We start from the raw sequence: 22,417 nt of genomic DNA, 5'->3' as shown, positions 1-22,417 counted from the left end.
GTTCCAGGCCAGACTCTAAGGGAAATGACTAAACAGACTCCATTTTGCTGGCTCTCCATGTTATGTAGGAAATAAGCTTCTCCCATGGGAACACCCTGCCTCTGTGCCCATCATCAGTTACTTAGTGTGACATGTTAACAATACAGAATGGCAATTCCTATGTAAAGAAAAATTGCTCTCTTTTGATTCCTATTGCTCCTAAACAATGTACCATGTGAACGGTGATTGTGTGGATATTAGCAACCATTCTTAGGTTTGTACCCAGGTAAGGGTCGTTTTGACCCACTTCCCCCTCTGTTGATGATTTCATGATGTTAGTTTGTAATTTTGAATCATAGCAACAGACACTTATGATTGATGTGATTTTTGGTATAAAAACCCCTACAACCCTGTGGTCGGGGCTGTTCTCCCAATAGCCATTTTTTGGGGCATTGTGAGAGACAGTCAGCTGGCCAGCTTAATAAAGACTCTCAACTTTTGACTTCTCAGTGGTGGTTGGTCTGTTCTTAAGTTGCCCCCATAACAGCCCAGAGAGGGCGAGGACGGGAGGAAGGACACAACTTGAGAAACTTGTGTACAAAGGCCAGAGACGGGCGGGACAGGTTCAGAACTGGCTGGCCTCCTGTGGCCTCTACATGTGTTGTCCTGACACCCTGAACTGGTGAGGGACAGGACAGCTATTCACCTTGGCATTGAGAAGACACATCCAGAGGGGGCTCTGCCTGGGCAGCTCCAGGTCTCCCTCTCCTCCATTTTGGAGCCTTTGGGCCCGGATTGGGCTGTCTGCCCTCTGGCCTCAGCCCCAGGGTCACAGATGGACCTGACAAAGCCAGAGCCTGGGTCCCTGAGTCCCCCTGTCCCTGCTTCCTTTAGGTGCTCAATCAGAAGGGGAACAGAGGATGAGAGAAGGGGTCATGGCAAGAGACCTCCCTGTGCAGTGGGCTGCAGTGTCCAGGGTGTGGGGCCTCCCTGCTGAGCTGACCAGTGGGGAGCCACGTGGGCTTGGGCAGGTTTCTAAGTTTGGAAAAGGGGAGGGTATTCTGCCCCCTGATGGCCATCATACAGAAGAAGAGGAAAAACCCCCAAACCGTGAGGAAGCAGCAAGTGTCCGTGAGGAGGTGGAGGAATCGGAAGCCACAGTTCCGGTAGAAGCACCGTGTGACCAGCAGTCCCCCTTCTGGGTGTAGAGCCAAAGGAGCTGAGCGCAGGCCGCGGGCATCACCCGCCATGTGCAGAGTGGCGCTGACCACAGCAGCAGACGGTGGGAGCGGCCCGGTGTCCACTGACAGGAGTGGGTGACCAAACATGGCACGTCAGTGTGGTTTGGCCCTTGAAAAAAAGAGATGGTCACACGCAGCAGTGAGGATGATCCCTGAAGACATTTTTGTCACCAACGTCAGATTCAGAGACAAACGAGGACACAGGGTGCGGAGGTGGCGCCCGGGAGCCTCTGCTTTGCAGTGGGTGAGGGTCTGGGGCGTGGCCGCCCGGCAGAGGAGCAGACTCCCACTGTGCTGGGGAAACAGTCGGGGGCAGTTGGTGCGTGTGCACGCCGTTGCCGTCTTAAGCGGGGACAGCAGCACAGTCCACCAGTCCTTGTGGAGACCTGTCGAGCAGGGTTTGGCACTTCTCGTGCTGTCTCTCGGGCATGTCACAGAAGGTTGTTCCTGTGACTTGTGTGGCTTCGGGTGCTGTTTCCAGATACTCCCTGCATTGGGTTTAATCGTGTGATGGCCACATTGAAATTTTTCCATAATTTATGAACAAGGGGACCTGTATTTTCATTTTGCACTGGGCCCCATGAACACCGTAGTCAGTTCTGGTCCTCAGCCAATGTGAATCTGGTGGCTCTTGGTAACACAGACACCTGGGAAGCATGTGTCATCTTTGGGGAAGGTTCCATGAAGGGATGTGCTATGGTGGGGGTGAGGAATGACACTGGGGCCACAGGAGGGCGGCACTACTCCCTAGGGGTTCAGGAGAGGTGGGGCCACCTGCCCAGGGTAGCAGAGGGACGCAGGCCCTCCGACCCTCCTCCCACTGGCCCTTCTGATTGCACTGACAGCAGAAGCTGGGAAGGGGCTGGGGCCGGGGTAGGGGGCCAGGGTCGGGTTGCCCTAGGAAAGGCTCTGACCACCCCCTCGGTGGTGTTTCCGTCCTTGGCAAACGCAGCACACCAGCCCCCGCAGCTAGGTCTCTTGCTGTGGGATGTTTATTGAGTACCTACTGTGAGGCAGCAGAGCCAGGCCCTGTGTGTCACCATGTCCTCTTCCCTTGGGCTGCACCAGGCCTCATTTACCCCTAGATCTGGGGTGGGAGCACCAAAGGCCGAGCCCGGAGGGACTTCCAGGGCCTCCCACAGCAGAAGCAGGCTCGAGCTCAGCAGCCTGGACTCCGGACACACGTGGCTTCCACTAGGTGGTGCTGAAGGTAGCGGCGCACAGTCAGGCTGCGGGTGCAAACCCGGCCTCGGCCGCTGGCAAGGTGCAAACATCTGAAGTTTTTTTTTTTAGATGAAAGAAAACATGTAATAATAATTGAGTATAAAATTTGGTGTAAACAGGTGAGATAAACGAAATTCTTTTGGGGTCCTAGGCATCCAGTCGTGGGCCTCACATATGCTAAATGTTTTCAACACGATTTCTCTTAAATAATTAATAATCTCCAGTCTTCAAACAACCCGGGCAGATTGGCTTTTGGTGTCCTCGTCCTACTAACTGAAAACCTGGCCCAGCAGCGGCTGCGGCTTTCCCAGGCAGTGCTGTCCCAGACTCCTCTCTGCCCTCACTGGGCTTCCCAGCGTGGCCGAGGCTACTGACATCAGGTCCCAGACCATTCTTTGCTTGGGGGCCTGTCCTGCGTGGTCTTTCTAGCAGCATCCCTGCCTTTACACGTCACATGTCAGTGGACTGTCTCCGAGCGTGGCAACCAGGAAGTGTCACAGACCCTGCCCTGAGGCAGAATCACCCTGGCTGAGAACCACCACTTGACACCTGGTGCCAAGGAGACCCCTTGCTTTTGGGTGACACAAGTAATCAGCGGGTGCCCAGGTCCCCTGGTGCCCACACGCACACTGGGTGAGCCCCGGCTCACTGCCAAGTCTCTAAGCCCGGCAGGGACAGGTATGTCCTCCACTGTGGAGCAGGGTGCTGGGGGCAGGTGGCAGGGATCTGGGGACTGGGGCTCACCCTGGGAAGTCTGAGACTTTGTATAGGTGGCCCCAAGGACGGTGATAGGTCAACAGCAAAGACAAAGGGGACGACGTCACACCCAAGCTGCAAGGAGCGGGGCCTTAGGGAGCCGAGGGGCGGAGGGCAGGGAGGCTCCTTGGATCTTGAGGGTCAGGGCAGCAGGTAGAGGTGGCGGGCCTATTGAATGGGCCCACAGAGGTAGGCAGGGAGGCACTCCGGCCCAGGGCAGAGGGGACAGGAAGGGCCTGGCGGGAGGAGGGGAGGCTGGGGTCACTGCTAGAGTGGAGGCCTAGAGGGCCCTGGTCCAGCTCAGCCAGGTCTGGTCATGTTGGTGGGAGTGGAAAGGTGGACACAGGACCTGCATTCTGGGGGGGCCTGGTAGGGCCTGGAAAGAGAGCTGGACCAGGGACTGTGGCAGCTACCTAGTGTAAATGGTGGGGAGCCTGCCCCCAACCCCTGGCCCAGGCCCCCCGTGCCCACAGACCCCTCCTGGGGGAGATGGGTCGACATTCCTGCTGTGAGGCACGAAAGACCAAAGGAAATAATCCCAACAGTGCATCTCAGGCACCACCAGGGAGGGGAACAAACAGTACCAAGACAGCACTTGTGGTCCCCAGGTACAGGGAGGAGCCTCCTGTGGGGGCCCCACCCCCTCCTGCCACCAGGCTCTGCCCCCAGGGGCAGAGGGACCCAGGATGACAGCACAAACCCCCAGACAGAACCGGAGACTGGCTGGAAACCAACATTTTATTGAACTCTCTCCTCTACCCTCGGGAATCTAGTCCAGTAGATTCTGCCGTGGTCGTCACAGACACGGGGGTGTGACCAGCACTCCCCCCCTGCCCACCATGTGACCAGCCTGCATGAGAGGAAGGCTGCTCAGGGGCAGGCTGCCTCCCGAGTGGACAGCAGGAGGACAGCAGGCCCAGCCAGGCCTCCAAACGGGCAGTTAACCGGTAACCACCCCAGAGGTATAATAAATTCATTTGTCTTACAAAAAAAACTCAGAAAACCCCAGTATGAAACCTCAGCAGTGTCCCAGCACTATCTTGAGTTTAAATATAAAAAAGAAATATCATCAGGAAACACCACTGTTAAAAAGAACAGGACCGCGGGAGCCCGCCACCTCCAGGGTGGGGTCCAGGCGGGGGCCAGCCCCGCCGGCGCAGGCCTCACTGGAACAGCAAGGCCCCACTCAGCAGCAGGGCCACCAGCAGCAGCAGGGCAGGAGGTACCTGGGGACCAAGAGAGGACAGTGAGGGCCTCAGATCAGGCAAGTGGGGGAGCCAGCAAGGGAGGGCACTAGGGAACAGCAGTCCCGGAACCGGGGCGTCTAGGACAGGGCGACATCAGACATGCAGGTGTTCGGGAGGGGGAGGAGAGCAGAGGAAGCGGCCCCAAGGTGGTGGCAGAGTGACAGCGTCTGCCAGAGACAGCTCTCCTGGGGCAGGAGCACAGCCCCCTCGGCCGGCAGGCCCCAGCAGCTGTGAGAGAAGGTGACAGGGAGGGGCGTGGCATGCCAGGAGGTGTCCAAAGAGCTCAGGCAGCCCGGCGGGCAGGGGGCAGGTCGGGCCTGAAGCCTCGAGGTCCTTACCTGGGTGCTGGGGGCCATGGGTCTCCAGGACCGAAGGTGCTCCCTGAGGCTGGCGAGGCCGTGGGTCAAGCTTCTAAGAACGCCCCCGACACCGGCCTGGCTGTAGCTGACGGCGAGGCTGAGACAGCGGGAGGGAAGCAGGCCATGCTTCAGGGACACTGCCGCTCGGGAGGGCCTGTCCCCTCCCACCCCCACTGACACCCTGGTCCCCTCCCTGGGCGCCTCTACCTGGAGGGTGTCTGTCTCCCCACGGGCTTTTTGTGGCTCATGAATTCATTCAGATTTCCTGTTTCCCCCCACCTGCTGGCCAGAGCTGTGCTCAGCTGGCCACGTGGAACGAAGCCTCCGCTCCGCAGGCCCAAGGCCTTACTCCCACGCTCGTCCTCCCGGGGCACGGCCAAGGGGCCAGGCCCCGAGCGCTCGGTCTGCTCTGCCCTGCAGGTCAAGGCTTTCTGGGATGTACTGCCTGGGCTCGATGAAGACGGAGAGGAGGGGCCTGCGGCTCTGCTTGGTCCCCTGCCAGCCAGAAACAGGGCAGGTGCCAGAGCCAGGGGTGCCTGGGCAGGGGCCGGGAAGCAAAGGGTCTGGGGTCTGCCTGGGAGCTTCAGGGCCATTTCCTCCCGGGGCTTCCTTGGGGCCCAGACACGTGCTGGGTTCTGGGCCTCTCCCTACCTGTCCAGGGCCCCTCCCCAGGTGAAGTCCTGGGCAGGACACGGGCCGGTTGGTTACCTGTGCATGGCCATCCCAGGCAGCCGGGCCAGGCGGGGGCCCCGGAGACGCAGGTCCATCTCATCGCCAATGCAGGCCAGTCTCAGGGCCACCTGGTTACTGTGGAGAAGGGACAGGTAGGCAGGGTGTGGTTGTGCTGGCATGGCCACCCGCGCCAGCCACGGTCCATGTGGTGCTGGGAGTGGCCCAGAGCAAGGCGAGAGGGGGTGTCAGATCTGGGCCAGCAGCAAACCTCCCTGCGTCCCTCTGCTGTGGACTCTGAAGTCACGCCATTTCAAGATTCCCCTGTGGGGCAGGCCGTGGGGTGGCCAGTGTCAAGAAGGTGGGCTGCCCAGGGGTGCCTGCTCCAGCCCTCCAGCCTGGGTCATCTGCAGGAACCTGCCACACCCAAGAAAATGCCAGTGCTCCAAGGGTCCCTGGAATCCTGGGAAGGCCGAGCTGGTGGGCTCTGGTGAGGAACGGTGGCTGAGAGGGAGGGGCAGTCTTGGGGTGCTCTGAGCCCCTCAATTGCTGAGGCCGGCTTCCCCCAGGGACCAATTCACCCTCCTCCTCTGAGACCTCTCCCCTGGTCCCCATGCTGAAACTACCCCTGTGCCACTGTCCCATTCAAAATGAAGGGGCTAACAGTCCCCTGCCTGGGCCCCCTACTCTCTGAATCAAATTCTTGACTGAAACGGGGTGGGCAAACCCAGGCCTGTGCCATCCGCAGGCACAGCGCCGACGAAACACCTGTCTCCTTCCCGGTGCGCCCTCTCCCCAGGGTTTGCCCACATTCCACCCCGGTGACTCGGCAGCTCTGCTGGGAAGTCCCGGCAGACCACCTGACCCTGGTCACCTGCACCACCTGCCAGCCTGCCCAGTGCCCCCAGTCCACGCTCCTTGTACTGGAGACGAGGGGGCCGGAGGAGCTGGGAGGTCTGGGGAGGGCTGGCTGGGGGCGGTGCCAACCGTGACCCCTCGGGAGAATGCTGCCTCTGTGGGCATCACGCCTCTGCTCACCCAGGACAGGCAGGACTGAGAGGGGCAGAGATCTGAGCGGCCCCATCCCTGAGTTCCGAACTTTAATAACTAATAAGAAGCTTAGAGCAAGAGGAAACATCCAGAACCCTGGAGCTGACCTCTGCCTGAGGGGCGTGGGCAGCTTTCCAGCCTCAGCACCCAGGAGGCGAGACGGCAACGCCCCCCCGCTGGGGAAGGTCGAGCGCCTGGCAGCGTACGTGGGTGTGCTGGACACCACCGGACAGCAGGCGGGCTGGTCCTGAGCCCCTGGACACCCTGCCCCTGCCCCTGCCCCCCAGAGGCCACCTCAGTCCCGGGAGTGCCCTTCTTCCAGCCTCAGTGACTCCTTAGCAAGTCACTGCCCTCGCCGCCAGGGCCCTCTGGGGGCCACATGGCTCCTTCTCCTAACACCAGACCCACCCCGCTTGCAGTTGCCTTGGGTGGCCGGCAGGTTCAGCAGGCCTCCTGTCCAGCTCCCTAGGACGGAACGCTCGAGTTCTCTGATGGCCAGTGCCAGCGCCCACAGTCCACCGTGGGACGCGGAATATGCCAGGTCCCTCTGTGAGGTGGAGTGAGCACAGGGAACTGCAGAGGCAGGTGGAGGTGCGAACAGAATCCACCCACCTAGGGGGCCCTGGAGCTGCCTGGGGAGGCCATCGGCAGGAGGGCCCTGCCTCACAGGGGCCTGCTCTCCAACGCACCCTGAGGTCACCCCCCAGTGGGCCCCAGGGACCTACCTGCCCTCAAGGCACTCCATGAGGTCCGGGTCTCCCTCGGCTTCTGTCATGCTGGGAGCCCCTGCAGCCAGCAGAGGCCCAGGGAGCTGTGCATACAGGAGGCTCTCAACGAGCAGGTTCCTGGAGACGGGTCTCGCTTCTGACATCTCCTCTCTGGGGGAGGACACAGTGTGACTGGACCCTCGAGCTGTGCAGTCTGGGGGCTGCTAGGGCTCAGAACACGATGCCCCCAACAGGCACTCTGGCCTACTGAGTGCTTTGAGCCACAGGCCCGGAGCCCTGGAGGTAGCCTCGGAAGTCTAGTGTCTCTGACCTCCTGCCTCCTTCTGCCCCTAATGAGCCACAGAAAGCAGAGTTCCTTTTCCCCACTGGGTCTTGGAAACCAGAACCCTCTCCCCCAGAACAGCCCTAAGACCTGGGAAGGCCAATCTGTCCCCTGAAGACTCCCATGCCTGGGAGAAAGGACTGCCACACAGAGCCCCCTGGGTCCCTGGGTCTGCGGCCATGAGAACATTGAGACTGTACCTCGTGTCCAACCCCGCCCTGCCCAGCTGTCCAGTCACAGGCCCACAGATAAAAACAGAGACTCCAGGGGTCTTTGCCTTTGCCTTTTGTTTTGGGTGCTAGGATTGAGCCCAGGCCGCAGGCATGTCAGGCAAGTGGCCCCGACGGATCTGCAGCCCCAGCCCTCCCTGGGGGACTTTGGGTCTTCACGTCTGAAGGTCCTGTGTCACGAAAAACCTGGGTCAGACAAGTACCCACTGCTCCCTTGCTGAGCTGACTTTTGTCAGGAGGGCACTGCTGTGGCCCTTGTGGCAGGTGAGGAAAGGGCCTGGCCTCTCTGCTCCCTCCCACGTCACCTCCCCACCACCATTTTGCTAAGGCCCCCATCGGCCAAGTGTCTGTCCCCTTGTTGGCCTCTGAAGTGAGGAGGGCCCTCGGGAAATGAAGTCAGAGTATAAATAAGAGCAGCCCCAGGGCTGGCTCTCAAAAGGCCACAGCCAAACAAAACCCAGGCACCGGCTGTCACTTTGCTAGAGGACACCTACTGTTTCTCCTACTGTTTCTCCATTGTTTCTCCTACTGTTTCTCTGGAGCAATAAAAGCAAATAAACAATAAGAGGTTGACCATCAGTTGCAGGGACCACGGCAGGCTTCCAGGCCTTTCTCTCATAAGTACCACTGCTAACCCCAATTGCGCCGCTCGCCACTCTCTGAGCAGCGCTGGCTCCTGCTGCAGAGCCCCCTCTTCCTCTCGGGGCCCTGCACACCCTCCACGCCCATCACAATCGCCCATCCCTGGAGGCTGGCGTGGGCCCTGTGACCCGGCCAGCCAGTGAGAGGTGGCAGGGAGGGGCTGAGAGAAAGGGAGCAAACCCAGCCGGGCAGCTCCGGCTCTGCTGCCACCAACACAGGAGGGCTGGTGCTGCAGCATCTGGGTAGGGAGAGCAGGGCCCAGGCCATGACCACGCACCTGAAAGTGTGCCAGTCCCTGTGAGCGATTCCGTGCTGAGAAAACAAAGTCCACTACACCCGCGTCCCTCACCAAAGTTCCCCAAAGGCCCTCTACGCTGTCACACATCAATAAATGTCCAACACCACGTGGCGGACGCGTACGATTCTATGACTAGACTCACCATGATTTACCCCAGGTGGCACCAGGCAGCCTTAGGTCCAGGGTACCATGACCATGGCAGGCTGCTGGGTACACTAATGGCACAGCTCAAATCCCAGCCCTGCCCGTTAGCTGCTCTGTGCCAGTCTCCTGCTGTGAGGTGGGTCGGATGGCTGAGTGGCGCTCCCTGGGCTGTTGGGAGCACTCTGAAGAGCTGGCGTCCTGACAGGGAGGAGCACACGCCGGCAGGACCTTCATGCAGATTAGACTTTACCCAAACCGCTCCGGACCAAGATGTTTCAGATTTGGGATTTTTTTTTCTTTTAGATTTTGGAACATTTGCATATATGGAATGAGATATCTTGGGGCTAGCACCCAAGCCTCATCATGAAATCCATTTATTTCTCATGTATACCTTACACACATAGGCTTAAAGTAATTTTATACAAAATTCCTAATAATTGTGTGCAGGGAGCAAAGTTTGTGTACATTGACTGGTGGAGTCATGTTGCTGCTCGAGGGTTGAGTTTTGGAACATTCTGGATTTCAGATCCTCAGACTGCAGATGCTCAACCTGTAGTTTGACCCGTTATTTTCTATAACATCCTGGGTCTTTTAAATTAATTCCTCACATCTGCTGGCACTAGAGAGTTCACAAGGCACCCTGCCACTCTCTCCTTTGACTTTTTGTTCACAGAAGACACCAGAGCTTGGAAAAGTTCAGGGCTTGGTGGTACATGCCTGCAATCCCAGAGACTTGGGAGCCTGAGGCAGGAGGATCACAAGTTTGCAGCCCCAGTAACTTAGCAAGATCAACCAAAAAAAAATGGCTGGGGAGGTAGCTCAGGCATAGAGCACCCTGGGTTCGCGACTCAGCCAAGAAGGGACAGAGGTTCCAGTCTCCTGCCCCCTGGGCCAGGTGGGTTGATGTTCCTCCCTGAAGCAACAGACTGCAGGCACAGGGCAACCAGACCCCCGGGGATGCCTGAGGCCAAACACAGTGTACTTGCTGCTTGCTCTGGGCCTTGGAGGCAGCAAGAAGCTGGAACAGCAATGACGGGAAGTGGGAGCCTCCAGGTGTCTCAGGACTGACTCCAGGGGGTGAATCTCAACACGAACCCAAAGCAAGCAGCCGAGCAGACAGGAGCACACGGTGACATCAGAAGGCCATGGACAGGCACAGGGTGTGGCATGTCCTGGGCCTTGAGAGAGAAACCGTATGAAGACAGCACCGTTTTTCCTTTTAGAATTGGAGGAAAACGACGAATCCCCAGTCTGGTGGCTCAGGAGGCTGAGGCAGAGGATCGCAAGTTCAAAGCCAGCCTCAGCAACTTAGGGAGGCCCTAAGGAACTTAGTGGAGCCTCTGTCTCAAAGTAAAAAATTAAAAAGGGCTGGGGAAGTGGCTCGGTGGTTAAACGCTGCTGGGTTCCATCCCTGGGACCCGAAATAAAACAAAACAAAGCAAAGAGGCCCAGAATTTCCGTGTCAGTAGAGGCGTTATCTCAGCTTCCCAAGAGGAAGACAGAAGAGCTTCACATCTGATCCAGACTAAAGTCCAGCCTGGAGCTGGCAAGAGACGCGGGACGCATGAACACAGCCACAGCTGCACCAGGCCGGGGCTGGCAGCGCGTCCTCCCCTGCGGCCCAGTCAGGTCTGGCCCTGGGGAGCCAGAGGGCCGCAGCTGCAGCGCACACCTGCAGGCAAAGTGCTCACAGCCGCCGGGCGGGAGCAGCTCCCCAGGCCAACGCAGGAGGCTGGGAAGGTCCCCAGGGGCCTCTGTGTACCCGACACAGGTACCGTCCCAGGTGCAGAACTCTAGACAGCTCGGCAGGTCACAAACCAATGAAGGAAATGAAGATCATCTGCAACGCATGACGTCCAGCCACACTGCGGAAAACGCGTGGGGACAGCTGTCATGGCAGGAAGCCACTCTCCAGTGACGACCTTCATCCACCATTTCATTCAGATATGGCGCCTTTGCACAGAATGTCGCGAAACCCCTTTCCCAGACCGAACTTGGACTTCACAGAAGCCGCACCATGACGCTGGCCAGCAGTCACGAGACCCCTCTGTCCATTCTGCCACACTGCTGGCTTGTTCAAAAGTCGGGAGAGGCAAGGCGGGTAAGACGCTCACGCCAAAGGCAGGAGGGGCAGGCCCAGCGCCATCCGGGCCCTGGGTCTCTGTTCACCTGTCCTGGCCTGCAGGACTTCAGCCTCAGGAGCACTCAGCAGTGCAGGAGAAAAAGCCACCAGGAGCCACCAGCCAGGGTCCTCCCCACCCTCCCAGGCCACCTGACGGTGCCCAGGCAGCCTCGGGCGGCCACCCTCAAGATCGAGGCTCGAGCATCAACAGCGTCCCCCACGACGGCCAGAAAAGAAGCCGAAGATCAAACCGCTTCACAATAAGGAACAGAAAAATAGGTCTTAGGTCAGACATCAACCTCGTCAAGGACGCATGGACATTTAAGACTCCACCGAAGGACACACAGGACAGAGAGGGACGCACTTTCACGCTGAGAAGGCTGAGGCTGCACAGACGGGAAGCACCGAGAGTGGCTGTGTGACTGGGCCCAGAACCCTCCTGCCCGCAGGCTCCAGGCGGAAGGGGTGACCATGCAAATGGCCATTTCCCTGGGAAAACAGCCCCGGCCCTCATTTGCATCCAGCCCCCAGCCCGGCCATGTCCACCGCACAGGCCCGCTCTGCGCCTACCTGCACCTGGAGGCCCTTGGTCCCAGCCCTCCTCCCTGCCCTGCGGGCAAGCGCCCCAGGCTGGACACATGGCCTCGGCCTTGACCCACTGTCCTAACAACCCCCACTCAGCAGACATCCCAGCCCCTGGGGAACCCAACAGGAAGATGTCCAGCCACCAGCGCCAGCTGTTGTCAGGAGTCTGCAGAGAGCAGGGGTCTGCCAGGGCGGCCACGCACTGCCTGCCTGCCTTCAGGACACCCTGACCTGCCAGCTGAGCGGGCCTGTGACAGACACCCAGACTCACCTTGGGTTACATCCCCACCCAACCGCTCAGCCTTCCTGTGGCTGGGCCTGTTTCCTCTCTGTTGCTAAGTCGGGATCATGGTGAGCTCCCCTGTGTCAGGCAGGAATGAGGGTTAAGACCTGCGGATGCGTTAGCTCGTTAAATACCACCAAGGGTCCCTGCGCCCCACCTTTCCCAGTTCAGGGGATTGAACCCAGAGGCACTCAGTCACTGAGCTATAGCCCCAGCCCATTTTATTTCTTATTTTGAGAAAAAAAGGGTCCTCCTTAGTTGCCCAGGCTGGCCTCAAACTAGAGAGCCTCCTGCCTCAGCCTCGGGAGTGGCTGGGATCAAAGGCAGGCGCCATCGTGTCCGACTGACAGGATCCATATCAAGGGGCCTGATACAGAGTTAGTGACTGACAGGAAGCGCCACTGTGAAATCTTGGCTCCCAGTCCAGCTTCTGGCATAGAGCAGACTTGTGTTTGCTGAGTGAATAAAAGCAGGCATAGGATTCCCAGGGAACCGGCGGTGAGGTCACACAGCTGCAGAGCCAGGAAAATGGACTCGTTTTTTAGAATCTGGGTTTTTTTCCCCCCGCAAATTTGCAAATGAGTAGTTGTCAGCTCTTCTTTGGTGAAAGGAGACACATCTACGCATGTCCCCAACCAGGCTGCAGCCCACGCTGGGCCTCCTACAGTGGAAAAACCCACCTCCAGCTGAGAACCCCATTTTACCCGAGGAGGCCAGGATGCAAATCCAGTGGGCACAGACGACAGGGCCACACCCACGGCTCGAGGGTGCCCAGGGGTTGGAGGGCGGAGGGCGGGACAGCAGCCTGCATTTGGTCACCAACTCTGCCACTGGCTCCTCTCCCTCCCAGCAGCGAGTGCGCAGCCCCCAGTAGGTGTCCAGGGGTGGTACTGGGGAGGAGACCCTCAGAGACACCCACCAGTTCCTGTAGAGCCGAGCAGGACCCTGATGCTTCCCATTTCACAGATGTGCAAACTGAGGCAGTACCTGGTCTTCTCCATCAGAGCGCCCTACAAAACCCCTCCAGGCCTAGCCCTGGACCATGAGGCTGTCGTGACAGAGGCTCCTGAAAGGAGCTCAACTCAAGCACAACCCAGCAGGAAAAGCCCGAACTTGCAGCCAGGCAGCCAGACCAGACGCCTAGCCTCTGAGCCCTGCAGAAGCGTCTCCTACACACAAACAGCACTGCCCCCAGGGATCTGAGAGGAGGATCCACTGTTACCACCCTCTGCAGCCAGCAGGGGCTGCTTAAAAGCTGGGTGACTGAATCAACAGACTTGGAAGGGGACGGGAGACCCCCAGGTAGCCAGGGTGCCAAGCTCCACTGTGAACAGGCGAGTGCCCACCTCCCCAGGTCAGCCTGGCCATCAGTAGCCCCAGGCACACGCACACGCCCGTTTCTAGGAACACGTCCTGTTCACACCCTGCAGAACTGAGGACAGCGTCACTTTAGGACAGGCTTCCACTATGCCAAGGACAGGAACAAGCCCTCCCGTGAGTAAAGCCAATATGCAGACTCTCTCAAAAAAGGAAGCTCAGTAAGAGGGGCCGGTGGCCACAGGAGGGACACTGGATTCTACCATACGTGCTTTGTGACCTTAACCTTCCACTAAGGCATATGGCTGGCTGTGCTGACCCAAAAATATCTGTTAATGGCTTGAATTCGTCTCAAATAGAGCTGTTTGTCTTAAAGGCTTATTTTAGAAAACAAAGGACAGCACCCCTCCCACCCACCCCCGCTGGTGGGAAGTCCCCACTCCAGACCCCACCAGCAGGCAACTGCAGAGGCCACCACAGCCTGCTGGGGAGGTGGGCAGGGTTCACTTCCCACAGAGACAGAGAAAAGGAAGGAGGAGTGGGAGGGACAGCGGAGAGAAGGGATCTCTCTAGCAAGGGGTGGAAATTCTTCCGGGCCATGGGTGGGCCTCATTTGGTAACCTGAAAGTGGCGGCTTGGAATGGCCCTGGAAGGTGCACCACCTGGCCTGCAGCCCTGCCGCTGGGGCCTCGGCCGTTGGGGGATGCTCACAGACACCCCACTTCCTTTCTACTTGCGACTACAGGTCTGCTTCTCCGCCATAAGAGGTCTACGCATGTCCAGATGGGGACCTGGGAGGGCCATGCCAACATGCCCCCTCCAGCCTCCAAAAGCACTGTGACCCAGGATCGTGGCTTGGACCCAGCCTTGACCCCGCAAAGTCTCCTCCTGAGCCCTGAAATGCTAGGGTTTGCACTGAATGCAAAGCACAGCCACGCCTCTAAGGCACAGGAGGAGGCGTTGAGGTCATCACCGAGCCACCTGCCCTCTGAGCGGCTGATGGGGATCCTGGCGTGAAAAAGGACACACACAGCAGATATTTGCACAGGCTTCCGGGGTTAAACCAGCACCCTGGGGTCCACTACCCCATCTACAGAGAACCAAAGTCCGGGGCTGAGAGGGGCTCATCCGAGGGCACGTGCTGGGTGGCTGGACTGGGAAGGTCCCCCGTAAGTCACCTCGAGCTCCTCAGCAGGCCCCCAGGCTCCGCACAGGCTTCCCGGAACCTCTGAGCAACCCACCTGGACAGGGCACAGGAGCAGCTGCAGGCCCGTCCCGTCTGCTGCCTGGACCCCAGCACAACCCGAGTCACGAGGCGCTCACCCATCCCGCCCCGGTTCCAGGACTGATCCACACCCTCCAGGGCCCCAGGGCCAGGCCAGGGTGCGCAGGAACATGGCCCCTCTCCTCCCTAAGTCCACACTCAGGCAGGGGTTTCCAGCAGGAGGCCGAGCCACCCCACAGTGTGGCACGGGGAGGGAGCACCCTCGGTCCCAGCTGGCTCTAGAGAAGCACAGGCCCTCACCCCAACCCTGACAGCGTCCCAGGGCCCAGGCACGCGGGCTCTGGACCGGCCTTGCGACACTGACCTCCTGAGGCGCTGAGGGCTGCGTGGAACCACAGCTGGAGAGCAGACCCAACACCAGGCGTTACTTTCAGTACAGAAAAAACCCTCAGCGCCATCAACAAGGAAATGAGCTCCAAGCAAATCAGCCTCAGCGCATCTTCCCGCGAGGCTGAGGGGGTGGGAGGGGACGGCTGCTGAGCGCCAAGGTGAGAGGACCACCCATCCTCAGCCCCAGGGGCACCAGGCTGGGCATCTCCCAGGTCACCCGTGTACTCTGCATGAGAAGGGAAAGGCATGAGGAAAGATCTGGAAGGAAGCTATGAGTGGCTCCCATCGGAAGGGGCAATCAATGGGGTGGTTGGCAGGGGACAGAAGAGCAATTGGCTTTTTTGAGGGGGGTGGTTAGCAGGGATTGAACTCAGGGGCACTCGACCACTGAGCCACACCCCAGCCCCATTTTGTACTTTACTTAGAGTCTCACTGAGTTGCTTATTAGCACTTCGCTTTTGCTGAGGCTGGCTTTGAACTCTTGATCCTCCTACCTCAGCCTCCCAGAGTCGCTGGGAGGACAGGCGTGGCCACCGCGCCAGCAGCCACTAGCTTCTATGGATAACTCTGAATGTCGGGCGGAGTGTGCGACTGCCTTGGTGACTAGCCCTGAGTACCACCCCGTACCTGACCCCAGCCACACGTACTGTTGGCTTTCTGTGGTCACTTCACCTTTCTGACCTGCCCGCTGGCTCCACAGCTTTCAGGGGTAACAGTGTGACCCAGGCTCAGGACAGTGGCAGTGACTGACTATTCTCAAAGCCTGAGACCCTTGGGAATTTCGGAATGTCCCGGGGGTGAGCGGAGGGCAAGGGCTCTCAGATCTCCAATCGCCTCGCCTATGCCCACAGAGTGACCGAAGGAACTTGAGGAGGGGCAGACGTGCCTGTCCAGGCTGGGGACAACGCCAACGCCCACACCCACACGGCGACAGAGGTTTCTGCTTCCCTCTTGCCAGGCACACCGCAGCAGACAGTGTCTCTTATCAGAGAAAGCAAACTCCACTCCCAGGCTGCGCAGTGCCCACCCGAGCTAGGTTCTGGTGGGAACCCTCCGGGGTTCTGCCCAGGGACCACCAGGACCGCTGGACCCGAGTTCTGGTTCCAAACAGCTCAGGCCAGCACAGTGCTGACAAATTCCCGAGCCCTGCCGGGGGCCTCTTCTTTCATTTGTTAAAGCAAGAGTCTGGCCAGATTATATCCTGTCCTTCCTGCTCAGTCCTCTACGAACGGGCGGCGGGGCCTGGAGAGCCCAGGCAGGAGCGCGTACCCGGCACGAGCCGCCCCGGTGCCCTCCGCGTGGGAGAGCAAGTGTAACGAATTAATAATCATCTTGGCACGAGAAACGGGGACTCTGCTCGTCTACCCCCGTCAGAGCGGGACCGGGTGCCAGGACACCACTGGCTCTGCAGTGCTAAGTGTCAGGAGCAGGTATTTAAGGAAAGCTCTGAAATGATGGGATGGCGGAGTGAGGGCGGACCCCGCTGGCACAGGCCCTGGAGAGGCGGATGCAAGCCTTCTCCTGCCTTCTAGAAGGTTCCTGGGTCTCACCCTAGTCCTCCTCTCCACCTTCGCTCTGCCTCCCACACCCCAGAGGGCCTGCGGGACCTGCTTGCACCTGCTTGGCCAGAAGTCACTCCGCCCCTGCCCTCCTGGTGCTCCCCGTCCCCGCTGTCCCCGCGCCCTGGTCGGCAGACCTGCCTCAGGCTCAGCCGATGGCCCCATGAATGTTGACCTGGCTGTCTGCCCAGGCAGCGGGATCCTGCCCCACCCTGCAGAACAAGGACCCAGCGAGAGCGGGAGGGGGTGTGGCAGAGGGCGACCAGACAGTTCTCTGCAAAGCTCCGAGACTGAGAGAGGAGACCAAACGCGCCAGCTCACGGGGCAGGAGCTCCTGCCTGGGGGCCCTGGATGGAACACACTAGGCCTCAGGCTTGTCTGCTGCTGAAGGGCAGGAGGGAGCGCCCACTGGCAAACGTCAACCTGAGAAGGAGCCAAGATGCTGCACCAAGTGTCCAAGGACAGTGAGGTCAAAACCAGGGTGACAACCCCAATGTGGCTTCAAGCTGTCGTCTTCACGAAGCACGGCCTGGAAGGGGGCACTTTGGCTCTCCCCCAAACCCAGCAGCTGGCTTTGCCCTCAAGATAGGGCTTCATATGTGGATAAAGAAACTGTGGTACATATACAGAATGGAATATTACGCAGCCTTAAAGAAGAATGGAATTATAGTATTTGTCAGTAAATGGATGGAACTGGAGGATATTATGCAAAGCAAAATAAGCCAATCCTAAAAAACCTAAGGCGAACATTTTCTCTGACATGTGGATCCTAATTCACAATGGGGGAGGGAGAGGAATAGAAGTATTTTGAACTAGACAGAGGGGAGTGAATGGGGTAGAAAGGATAGTAGAATGAATTGTACATGTATGTTACCTGGTGCATACATGATTACACGGCCTGCATTACTCTACATCATGAACAACTAGACAAATGAGAAGCTGTATTCCATTTATGTTTCATGTGTCAAAATGCATTCGACGGTTTTGTATAAGTAATTAGGACAAAAAAAAAAATATATATATATATATACATATATATGTACTAGATAGGGCCTAGTAGCCCCGGCTCCAGACGCACACATTGAATGCCCCTATTTTTTGCAGTACCAGGGATGGAACTCAGGTGTTGTTATACAACTGAGCTACATCCCAGCCCTTTCAAATCCATTTTATTTTACATTTTTGGTACTGGGGAATGAACCCAGGGGCACTTCTCACTGAGCTACATCCCCAGCCCGTTTTATTTTTTCGCATATTTGTTACTGGTGCATTAGAGTTGTACACAGCAGCGGGCAGGGCGCAGTGGCACATGCCTGTGATCCCTGGGAGGCTGAGGCAGGAGGATCATAAGTTCAAAGGCCCTAGAAACATAGTGAGACCCTGTTTCTAAACAAAAATAAAAAGGGCTGGGAGTGGGGCTTAGTGGTTAAGCTTACCTGGGTTCAATCCCCAGTTCAAAAACAAAAACAATCGGAATAGAGGGCGCCATGTGGTCCATTCCCACATCACACAGCAGACGGCATTCCCCACGGGCCCCTCTCCCTGCCCTCTCCCTCCCTGGCCTCTTCCTCTACTCTGCTGACTGCCTTGGATTTTCATGAGATCCCACCTTTCTTTTCCTTTTTCCTCTCTGACTTCCGCATGTGGGAGAAAACATACAACTCTTGACCTTCTGAGTTTGGCTCATGTTGCTTAACACAATATTCAATTTTCATTTTCCTACAAATGACCTAAGTTCATTCTTCGTGGCTGAGTAAAACTCCACTGTGTATATATATGCCACATTTTCTTTATCCATTCATTCACTGATGGACCCCGAGGCTGGTTCCACAGTTTGGCCGCTGTGAATTGTGCTGCTATAAACAGGGGTGTGCATGTAGCACTACAGCATGCTGACTTCTAACTCTTTAGGATAAATATGGAAGAGCAGTGCAGCCCAGCCCTTTTTTATTTTGAGACAAGGTCTCACCAAGTTGCTGAGGCTGGCCTCCAACTTGGCAATCCTCCTGTCTCCGCCTCTGCCTCAGCCTCTGGAGTAGCCGGGATCCTAAGCGTGCACCACCACCCGGCAGCAAAAGTCTTCTTTGTAGGGAAAACATTATTCTGCATTCTTGATCTGAATATTCCAATCACAGGGCCCCTCTGCCAATGCCACGCGAGCTCGGCCCTCCCCTGTACCTCCTCTCCATCTGGGTGACTCGGCGCCAAGTTTTCTCTCATCCCCAGAAAAACAGGTTTGCTCTGCAGTGCCTGGAGGGTGTTTTGTATTGTCACATCCTAATATTGACACTAGGAAAATCAGCTGCCCTCTCCTCTCTGGGCCCGCCCTGTGCCCTGGCCACCTTGCCTGCCCCTCTCCTGCCTGCCACAGGGCCAACCAGGAACTTGTGCCGTGGGCTCATTTGCCCACATTCTGTATTTCTCCCGGCCCTGCCCCAACCAGCCAGTGGCAGGACAAAGGAGAGGCAAGGAAGCGGCCACTCACATCCAGTCCAGACCCACTGCTGGCTTCCTGGTGGCCGCCAACAACAAAACCCAGTGCCGGTGAGAACTTCCTCGAAACCACTCAGAATTGTTCTGGCCAGAGAGGAAACCAGTGGCAATCTCAGGGGATCCACTAAGTTCACTGCAGGGGAAGCGAGAAGCCATTAACTGTCCACAGACTTAATAAGCCCACTAAAAACAGGATGCTTTCCAGCGAGAGGGGAAAATACCGCCGCCGCCGCGGGGTCAGCTTCAAGGGTCACCGGCACACTGGGTCCTCCAACTGCCCCCCACCGCTCACTGCAGGGAGGTGATCCGAGGTGGACAGGTGGACGTCAGGACCTCTCTGGGCTCTCTGGCAGCTCCCATTTACCCCACTAACCCAACCCGGGCCATCCGAGGCTCTTTTCCCAAGCAACTGTCAGGCACCATGGTGTCGATCAGCACATAAAATGCACGAGGGCATCTTGGTGTCCTTGGACAGTAAGCAAGGTGTGGACAGGCCAAGTGCTGGGAAGCTGCCCCGTGAGATCATGTAGTCAGGGAGGACTGCTCGGAGGAGGCAGCAGCTGAGCGGAGAGAGCAAAGGGTGGGGAGCCGGACACACACAGTCACCCGCTACCTGTGTACTCCAGCGATCTGTTTTAAGCCTCATGCCATCCCACGGGGCCTCACGGGATCCACTATGGCTGGGGAGGAGCTCAGTCGTCCAGCACTTGCCTGGCATGCATGAGGCCGTGGGTTCAACCCCAGTGCGGAGGGGGAAATCCACTAGAACACATCTTAGAAGTTTGGTTAAATGGGTTTGTCACCAGGGAAAGGACATTCTGAAGGTTCAGGTACAAACTAAGTGCCCATGCCCTGCTATGTGAGACATCTTAAGCCAACTCAAGCGGAAAATAAAGAAATTGGGTAAACCCAACACAGCAAAGCTCTGGAAAAGCCACAGCAAGGTCCCTACTGGCCCTGGGGCCCTGAGGGTGACACTCTGGTTAGACTCCATGAGCGTCCCCCAAAGCCTTCAAGTGTCTACATTCAATTCCATCCTGCAGGAGTAAAGGGTGGAAACTTGGTCTGACCATGGTGTTTAGAGGCTGGGCCTCTGCAAGGTGATTGGGGTTAGGCAGGGTCATCAAGGTGGGGCCTATGACTGAATCCAGGAGGCTTTATAAAAGAGAAACCAGGAGAGATAGACACCCACTCCAGGGTCTCGGCATGGAATGTCCCAGAAACTCAACCAGATGCAGCTCCTCGACCACACACCCCCAGAATTTGGAGCCAAAATAAACCTTGATAACTTTGACCCACTGAGAACTGCATCATTAGCAACTGTACCCTTAAAGGCAGATGGGAGACCCCCAAATCCTGGAGAACCAAGGGGAAGAGGTGAAGACAGGAGGGCAGGGCCTGGAGGAAGGGGCCTGGCAGAGGACTCATCTGGCCTCAGGGGCCTGGGGAGGGGGCCCAGCTGCCTCAGATGACTCTTCAGGGAACACTTGCAAAACAGCCAGTAAACACCAGGAATGTGCCACTCTGGAGAACCAGGGCCACAGTGCAAACAAAGATACTAACTCTACAGGAGCTACCGGCAGCCACCCACAGCTGGGCAAGAGTGCCAGGGACCCATTTTACAGAACCAACAAACTGAGACGCAGGGGTGAACAGCCCGTCCAAGGTCACCCAACCGGGAAGTGGCTGCATGGAGACGTTTGGCTTGTTCTCCAGAAAAGGGCTCTGGGCTTTTGGCTGGAGGGCCCAAGCACCGATGCCTCCTGGGACTTAGGCCTCAGTTTCTCCACCGTGACCTGAGGCCTCCTGCCCTGGGGAGTTTACGCATATGGCACTCTTCGCCCGGGGTCGGTATGGAGCATCCCTTCCTGAGAACTGCGCGTCCCTGACCAGAGTTGGAACAATGTTGCAGCAGCAGCAACAACAACAACAACAACAACGTCCCGCCAGGAGGTGGTTCCTACTAGCGCCAACTGCAGCAGCAAGGAACGGTTTACAAAGCCTTCCGCATCCCTGAGGCCAGAGCGCTGAAGCCCCAGCGCAGGTTCAGCCGGGTCGCCAGAGGGGGCGGCGGGGCCCTCAAGTTCCGGCGCCTCAGCGGCTTTGGATCCACCATATACCGCTCGCGCCCTGTCAGGTGCAGCCAATCGAGCCCGCGGGCATTGCCCAGGTGGCGGCCCGCGACAGCGCCGGGCTCCGCGCTCCGCGTGTAAGCTCCTGTTCCGGACTTCCCCCAGCCCTTCCTCAGGTGCGTGGGGCCCAGGATCCCGACGGGGACAGGTGCCCGACGCCATCTTCCCTCATTTAGTGGACACAAAGCTGTGTCCTCTGGGCCCTGGGATGGCGGTGCCCCACCGGGCTCAGGACCCGGTCTGCACTACAGCGAAGCTCGGGTCCTGGAGCTCAGAGACCGCGCAAGAGGGCGGCCCGAGGGTGACCCGCATCGGGCCTTCTGGGCGGGGCGCAGAGGAGCCACCCATTGCACAGACGCGGAGACCGAAGCGCGCGGGGACCGCGCCTGTCAGGACGCAGGATGGGGACCTGGAGTCCTGTCCCAAAGGGCACTTTGGGAGCCGGGGTCTTCTGATGTCCCAGCTCCAATGCCTCCCTCGGGACTTGCCGGGGTGGGACGGGGAGGGACTGGGGTCCGGGTCCCCGACCTGGAAGTCGTGCGTCCCGCACGGCGGCCTGTGCGCTCACCTGCGGGCTCGGTCGGGCGAGCGGCGGCTGCAGCGGGGCGCTGGGCTCCGACTCCCCTCGCGACGGCGGCGGCGGGGACGGCGGTGGCAGCGTGCGGCCGGGAGGCGTGCTGCTGGCGGTCGCGCGGGACCTGATAGGCGCGCCCGCCGCCCCGCCCCGCCCCGCCCCGCCCGGGAGCCCAGCGTCCGACTCGGCCGAGCGGCCGCGGAAGCGCTGCCCGTGCTCCCGCCGCGCTGCCTGCGCGCCCTGCCCCTGCCGCCCCGCGAGCGCGCAGCCCCAGCCGCCGGCCGTGCGCACGGGAGCGCCGGTGGAGGGTCCGCCGCCCGGTCCGGGTGGCGCTTCCACTCTGACGCGCGCCTGGCGCTCAGGACTCCACCACCCCTGGGCTGTGGTGGTGGCGGTGCTTCATTCAGAGACAGGGTCTCGCCGAGTTGCTTGGGGCCCTTGAACTCGCCACCCCTGCCTCGGCCTCCGAGTCGCCGGGATTACAGGCTGCGCCCCCGCGCCTGGCCAGCCTGGGCTTTGTCCTGCGGGTGCCCTGGGGGTTAGGGTTCTCGAAACCCATTTGCGAAGGTCAAAACCGCATCCCGCTCCTTAGAAGCAGCATCCAGTGGGCCAGGCCGGCCGGGGGCTTCCGCTCCACGCGCGCCCGCCGCTAGCTCCTCTTCCTGGGTGGGGAGGGCACGGCAGAGTCCACGTGGAGACCCGGGAGGGAGGAGAAATGCAGAGTTCCAGGTTGGGTGCGGGGCAGGGGGGTGTCTCGGATCCCAAACCCGGAGCAGAGGTGGGTTGGTGGTGGGGGTTGGTGGTGGAGGAAGGCGGAGGGGTTTGGGGGGCGCCGAGTGCGAATAACA

General features: G+C 58.9%; 1 protein-coding gene across 2 annotated transcripts; it reads right to left on the bottom strand.

Moving 5' to 3' along the window:
- Positions 1–3,924: 3,924 nt before the first annotated feature.
- Positions 3,925–21,683, bottom strand: Bik (BCL2 interacting killer). Of its 2 annotated transcripts, XM_047550177.1 has the most exons (5): positions 21,564–21,683; positions 7,251–7,403; positions 5,515–5,613; positions 4,786–4,903; positions 3,925–4,426 (listed from the first exon to the last, which is right to left on the bottom strand). In XM_047550177.1, the coding sequence occupies exons 2-5, from the start codon at positions 7,394–7,396 to the stop codon at positions 4,364–4,366; spliced, it is 426 nt and encodes a 141-aa protein (XP_047406133.1). In that variant the 5' UTR covers positions 7,397–7,403; positions 21,564–21,683; the 3' UTR covers positions 3,925–4,363. The 2 variants fall into 2 exon arrangements, with proteins under 2 accessions (XP_047406133.1, XP_047406132.1); XM_047550176.1 differs by lacking the exons at positions 5,515–5,613; positions 7,251–7,403; positions 21,564–21,683 and adding an exon at positions 5,014–5,502.
- Positions 21,684–22,417: the final 734 nt, after the last annotated feature.

The sequence above is a fragment of the Sciurus carolinensis genome, chromosome 4, assembly GCF_902686445.1.
Source record: "Sciurus carolinensis chromosome 4, mSciCar1.2, whole genome shotgun sequence".
In the NCBI taxonomy this organism is placed as follows: Eukaryota; Metazoa; Chordata; class Mammalia; order Rodentia; family Sciuridae; genus Sciurus; species Sciurus carolinensis.
Note: the sequence above shows the minus strand (reverse complement) of the source record. Positions and strands in the feature narration are given on the sequence as shown.